This window comes from Anneissia japonica, unplaced genomic scaffold, assembly GCF_011630105.1.
Source record: "Anneissia japonica isolate Jap-2015-1 unplaced genomic scaffold, ASM1163010v1 scaffold287715_len1027211_cov185, whole genome shotgun sequence".
Lineage (NCBI taxonomy): Eukaryota > Metazoa > Echinodermata > Crinoidea > Comatulida > Comatulidae > Anneissia > Anneissia japonica.
The window spans coordinates 1,000,516-1,007,204 of NW_022724789.1; the positions used below are offsets into that span (position 1 = coordinate 1,000,516).

General features: G+C 34.3%; 1 protein-coding gene across 1 annotated transcript; it reads right to left on the reverse strand.

The window, feature by feature from the left end:
• Positions 1-760: 760 nt before the first annotated feature.
• LOC117112546 (retinoschisin-like) lies at positions 761-5,009 on the reverse strand. The gene is made up of 4 exons (XM_033255624.1): positions 4,806-5,009; positions 3,603-3,934; positions 3,023-3,161; positions 761-1,624 (listed from the first exon to the last, which is right to left on the reverse strand). The coding sequence occupies exons 1-4, from the start codon at positions 4,879-4,881 to the stop codon at positions 1,425-1,427; spliced, it is 747 nt and encodes a 248-aa protein (XP_033111515.1). The 5' UTR covers positions 4,882-5,009; the 3' UTR covers positions 761-1,424.
• Positions 5,010-6,689: the final 1,680 nt, after the last annotated feature.

The following is a 6,689-nucleotide window of genomic DNA, read 5'->3' on the forward strand; positions in this document are numbered from 1 at the left end:
TTATTTTCGGCAAATATTTCAGCCGCTCCAATTTTTTTCTTGTTCTTCTTAGCTTCTTCCATATTTTTGTTAAATTTGATTTATTTTACTAAATATATATTTAGGCATAATGTTTATAGGCCTAGAAATATATAATTTCGATACATAATTACATATTTTAGCTTGACTCTAGAACTAGATACCTTGATTGAAGCAAGAAACCAAGTTGTCTTTACCCGGTACCACTCGTCTATTTTATTCGTGTCGGAAACTTTTAACCTAGGAGATGAATTTATTCAACTTAAAACATACATTTGGATAAGGATGCCTGAAAACTTCTTCGTAATATGCGTAATTGTATGCGGCTGAGAGCTACAAACACATGGCGTCTTTACTCAATACCGGATATTGGCATTTTTATTTGAACTCAGAGTACAATCAGAATAATCAATGGAGGAATAAATTTTGAAAAAATGTAAACTGACAACCGGAAATTACCTGTATACTTTGCAGTAGCGAATATCGATAATAAATAATATAACTTGGATAGTGAATATCGTCCTTTGAGATCTGACTGTTATCTTTGGTTCAATTGATATTTGCACGATAGCCAACAGATATTGACTATGTGTACAGATTCACAAACTATATATAAGATAGGCCTATTATGTGTCTGCAAAGAAAGTTGTATTTTTGTAAACTAACCTTATTAGTGATGCAATATATATTTCATTATGTAGACAGAAACAGGAGGAAAGAAAAAAAATATCTACTGCCATAATTAACACAAAGTGAATATTTTATTTTAACGGTTACATTTGAAGTACAGTGATTGATATACTGTAAATTAGAATATACATTCTGGAGAAATCTGGATATTCTCATATATGTTTCATTGTGGACAAACTCACAAACTGTTATATATATTAGCAGGTCGGCGGAGTGTAGTCTTAATTCATCCTAAATTTAATTGTCTGAGGACACTATTTCAAACTCTGCCCTAATTTTTACGTGTTTTTATAAAATATATACGTTAAATATAATTATATTTTCTTTAAATCAAAAAATGTAACTAGAGCAGTCATTTCATAAAGTGCGTACCCCCATCCAGTGCGAACCGAACAATACACAGGCCTTGCATGGGTGATACCATTGTTTTCTTTTATGCTCGAGGGCAAGTTCAAGTAGATACACTCGAATTTCTTTGACTTTAATTGACCTTCTCTTTGTCCTTTTCTTACCAAAAGTTAATCCTCTCCTAGATATTATGTACCATTCCACTAAATTTTATTATTGATTCATTCGTTTTTGCGTAACAGACAAGCCGACTGGGATGGATATATAACCCCATTGGCAGTGGTTAGTGATTTCTTCCTTGACTGCTATCAGGAGACAATCACCCTTTTTGACACCTATTAGATCCGCCAAATAAAGCATCACTGGATTTATAACTGAAATGCAGCATAATATCCATTGGTATTAAAAATACATTCTCCTTCGTCATACTTAAAATCCTTGCATCCTTGCGTTCTCATACACTCCATAGCGCATGTCAAGCAGCTCCGTGTCCGGATATCGACCATTTTTGAACGATTTCGACATGCACTATTCGAACGAGATGACTTGTAATAAGTAAAGTGCCATTCTAACGAATTTGAGAAAAAAAAGTAATTATATCTAAATGATGAAATCAATATACATGTAATATAATAATGATATTATAATGATATTACAAACAATTATTAAAATAATAATAAAGATAATGATAATTATAATGTTAATGATAAGAAGGTAAAAAAATTTCTCTTTGGCTTCAAAATTAGTGGAGGTGAGGGTCGTTATATTTTATTGTATGCAAACTTCCCATCCTAGACCTCAACTTATGTTTATCTGGCCTAACTAGATATCGGACCACTTGACTCCATATAACTCATTGATATTTCCATTTTAGAATGAAATTGAAACAGAATCCTCAAATATTTTGATTAAAAAAAAAATAAAAAAAAAAAACGACCGTGATTTTTCGATTTTTAGGGTCAGTCGGTTAAAGGCAATATAGAGCTTTTTTTTTTGGCCTAATTACAAGGATCCTTTTATTTCCTACCGGGGAAGTTCGTTTTTCCTGACCGAAGAGGTGTACCTGATAGGATGGTATGGCATTGAACACATGTGTTTTGCGCGTAAAGCAGTATGACTAGGTATACCTCTCAGGGAGCAGATAAAGTTACACAAAAATGTGCCGGTTTGCCAACTCTGTATCCAGGGAGTAATGCTAGAGCTTTGTAAGGCGTTATATAAATTCAGATTAAAAAAAAAACAAAAACAAAAACCAAAAAACAAAAAAAAAAATAATAATAAAAAGGAAAAAAAACCAGGGCGTGGTCGGCATCACTTGTAATCTTTCGGAAACGGACCTTGGGGCGAAGACTATGAAACGATTAACAATTTAGGGGTTTCAAAGTCCTTTTTTATTAAATTTTAGAGTCAATTACGGTAATATGTAGAAAATTCATCAGGACCTTTACATTCTTTTTTCTTCCCGACGAAATGGTGCTTTCCGACGACTGCCGTGTCTCCCTACTGGTCTCACCCAGGGGTGGCGCCAGGATTTGCCCGACGGGGGTGGGGTCTCCGACGGGGGGGGCGGTGGCCCCGACGAGGTGTCAGATTTCCCCGACGAAAGCAAAGTGGGCGCGGTCGAGCTTGGATTGAAAAGTAGTGAAAGTGGTACATGGGGCGACGAATTTCCCCGACGGGGCCTCCCCCCCCCCCACCAACACTGGCGCCACCCTTGGCCTCACCCCTAAACGGTGACGATTACGACGACGATCATTGATCATGACGACCATCATCATGATAATGATCATAACCATAATTATAATATTATGATGGTAATCAATATTATTTTTGTTGTTAGAGAATTGATTGAGAAAGCATCATGTTTAAATTTTAAATCATCATGGACAATATTCTAAATGATTCTACATGAACATTATCTCCTATACTTTTAACATTATTACATAAAATGGGCTTATACAACTACCTTGACATCCAAGTACCTCGAATCGTAAGCTTATATGATTATGCCAACTGATTGGATGAATACGGATGAATTGAGCGTACACGTGATTATGGAATATGTTGGTAACTGTAGTGTCTTGATCAGAATTTCCCTTAAACTCCTATGAAATACAGTTGATATTAAACTGTAATTCAAAGTGAAGTTCCAGGGAAAAACAAATTATAAGTTGTACAATTAAATTTTCTAAAGCCGTTCACAGAAAACTCATTTGTACAACTTACAATTTTTTTTCCTCCAGAGCTTCTCTTTGAATTTCAGTTTAATAATATAAAAAAAACATGTTTTTATAACCGCAAAAGAAAGGAGCAATATAAATAACATCAACAAAATAAATAAATAAATCTTTTGCTAAAACCAACTGCATTTTGTTCATTTTCTCAACAATACATACTTGATACCCTTTTTCAAATCAGTGCAGAGTACAAGAACAAAGTCCGAGTCAGACTTTGATGTAAAACAATAGGCCCTAAGTGTTGTCTCTCAAATTTCTTGAAACAACCGTATATCATTGGGGAAATGTATTTGCGCTTCTCCATCTTACCGCAACTTGGCCATTTGCGTCAGTTATTGCCTCAAAGCTGTTACCATTAACACTGTGACGAACTTCATAAGACGTAACCCATTGCATTTCATTGTTGCGTCCTTGAGTAATCACTCCTCTTACGTTTTTCAAAGTACCAAGATCTACTTGAATCCATTGGTTTTGGTCATTGAATCTTGCAGACCAGGCTCCAGTGCCTTCATTGTGTGATATATATAAGGTGTTAAGTCTTCCTCGTTGAGACCCGTGCGACGGGCGCCATTCGCTGGACGCTGTCAGCTGATCCGCGGGGATACTTCCGTCCTCAACACCAAGGGGATCTAAACAATTCTCTGAGAAAAAAAAAATAGGATGGTATAACATCTAGTATGAGAAGTATATGGTGCCTCTCTCAAAAACTTATTCATCTCACGATCAAACGCAAATTGGCTGTGCTTTGAATTCCAGGGTCTCTTAAATACATGGAATATCTTCGTACATAATACGTAACTTAAAGTGTAGTGTACTGTTTGTTTGACTGTTTAATCTACTCCATATCAATATACTTCAAATTAGATTAGCTTTAAATTGTAGTTGCTTTCTAATATTGAATCAACTTGGAATTAAACACCATACCTGTAAAAGCAACCGCACAATTACAATACCTTGGACAAGAACTAATCACATGTTACATAATCTTAGTCTCAATGTAATTGTGGCGTTATCATTATTACATTCAACATAATTTCATCAATGATGGCGTCACTTTTGCTTAATTCCTCATAAGCTGCAACCATCCACGCAGCAACATTGATCGTCATCACAAAACCTTTGGCCTTTAAATTTATAGGCGACATTGACCTTAGCTACAATATGTTTCTATTTCCATTGTACTTTTTATACAAGGCAACTTTTCCAATTTCATTGAATTTACATTGCATTTTGTGCGTTGTGTAAGACGCCCAAAGAATGGTGCTACGATATATTTTTTTTCAGATTTGTGGAGGCGTCTGGGCGGTAGATCGTAACAAATATTTGTCCTTACTCAATGATTGAGTACTACAAAAATTGCTTGTAAAAAATGAACAACAAACTTCACCATAATTTAAGCATTTTCACGCCCAGAAACCATGTTATTAAAATAGGCACATAAGTAAGATAGACCTCACTAACTAGCCTTGTGTCTCTCTATCGGGGATCACTGTATAAGTCACGGCTACATACCTGAAAATACAGGATACATTAATACCAACAAGTTCAAATATATTAAACTCAATATATACAACATCATGCGAATCATTTATATTTAAAAAATACTGCAATACTTCAGTAAAAATCCTCAAAATATGTATTACACTTAAAATCAGAATCAACGCAATGAAATAAAAGAGCCTTATGATCAATAACAGACTACTTGGCAAATTTCCATCATTGATTGATATGTACGCTAAAGTGCAAACGGTAACAAGCCAAAGGTTTGATGGCGCACGCTATAGAAACGGCTCTCAAGACCAACTTGCAATTAGGCCTAATTGTAATATTGATTTATGAAAGAAACTCATATCCGTTCATTATTTATCAAAAACAAACATTTAAAGCGAATCGATAACAAGTGTTGTTAATATATTATTTTTGTAAAAGTCATTAAATAGATATATTGCTTGGATGAAACGCAATGAGCTGTACGAGAACCTGTAATGTTATACTGAATTTGACTTTGATTTTGCCCTGGTCTGTAGAAAAGAAAATTAATAAATAAATAAACAATCGACGTTCCGGTAATTTCACACGACTACTAAGTACAGTTTTTTGTGCAGCTCAGTGTGTTTCATTCAGTTTACTTACTAAATAATAGTACCAATGTATTGGATACACAAATAAGGGTAAAACATTACTGTAAATTGCTTGGTTTTGTTTTTGTTATGCTATTTATCCGTTCGTTGTTTTTGAACTGTATTTTGCTTTCTTTTGTTTATATTTAATATTATTCAAGGGTGCACCATCAAAGTGATGGGTGCCACTGATCTGAAAGTGAACTCAATAAATCGTATCGTAGGCTAATAGATCTGGTAGTATTTTATTTGTTTTCTGTGTACATGGTACGAATTTGATAGGCTTTAAATAAAGATAAAATACTATTTGTGGACCAAGATCGCCTTCTGTTGTCCTTCCAATTTTGTTTTAGCTAGTTGGTTATTGATTAGATAGTACAAACAATATAATTATCTTGTTGGTTGATTCGTTGTTATCTAGATGATTGGATGACTGATTGCAATATATTATTATATTATGTATAATTATTATTATATTATTATGTATTATTATAGATTATAATTTATTATTATTATTATTATTGTTATTAGGCCTATTATTATTATTATTATTATTATTATTATTATTATTATTATTATTATTATTTTTATTATTATTATTATATCGATGTACCGGCCGATAAGTAATACACTAAAACATACATCATCATCATCACCATCATCATTAAATGACTTCTGGAGTATGAACTTTGCATACTCCAGAGGTCTGCTTCTTTGGGCGGTTTCGCTTGCAGTGATCAAACCATTCGTCCATGGGCGCAGATCATGCGGACGGGGACACACGTTCCCAAAAATATTTTTTAAGTGGGGTGGGGTGGTTCCCCTTTTTTCTATTAAGCTGAGCTAGCCTAGGCTATTTATTATTTTGTTAGAACTTTAAGAAATTTCCCTATCACATCAAAGGGAACGGCAATTAATCTGGCACTGGAGCCCTTTCGCAATAGGTTACACCGCTGCCCCCTATCGGACAGCTACAACAACTTAACTTATCTGGGATGCATCCGATACTAAATTCCTGGGCATGGCTTTATAAAATGGCATGGAACAACCCAAATAAAAATGTACAGTGTACAGTTTGCTTGAAAATCTAAAATGGCGGCGGAAAGTGTAAATGATAAAATGAATCAATAGTGGAACATTCTACACTGGTCCCTGGTGTTCTAAACTTATTTCCCAATGCTTCAACTGTTGTAATCTGGTTTTATATATACAATATACAGGATAATATAATCATATACTATGATTATACAACTCTCACATACCATTTGCATTCTAC

Excerpts from the sequence above, each read along its gene's own strand:
- LOC117112546 (XM_033255624.1), bottom strand. The coding sequence starts at position 4,881 with ATGATTCGCATGATGTTGTATATATTGAGTTTAATATATTTGAACTTG. Across the intron at positions 3,935-4,805 it reads AATGTATCCTGTATTTTCAG|AGAATTGTTTAGATCCCCTT; the intron begins GTATGTAGCCGT and ends TTTTTTTCTCAG. Across the intron at positions 1,625-3,022 it reads CGAGGTACTTGGATGTCAAG|AATGGCACTTTACTTATTAC; the intron begins GTAGTTGTATAA and ends CAAATTCGTTAG.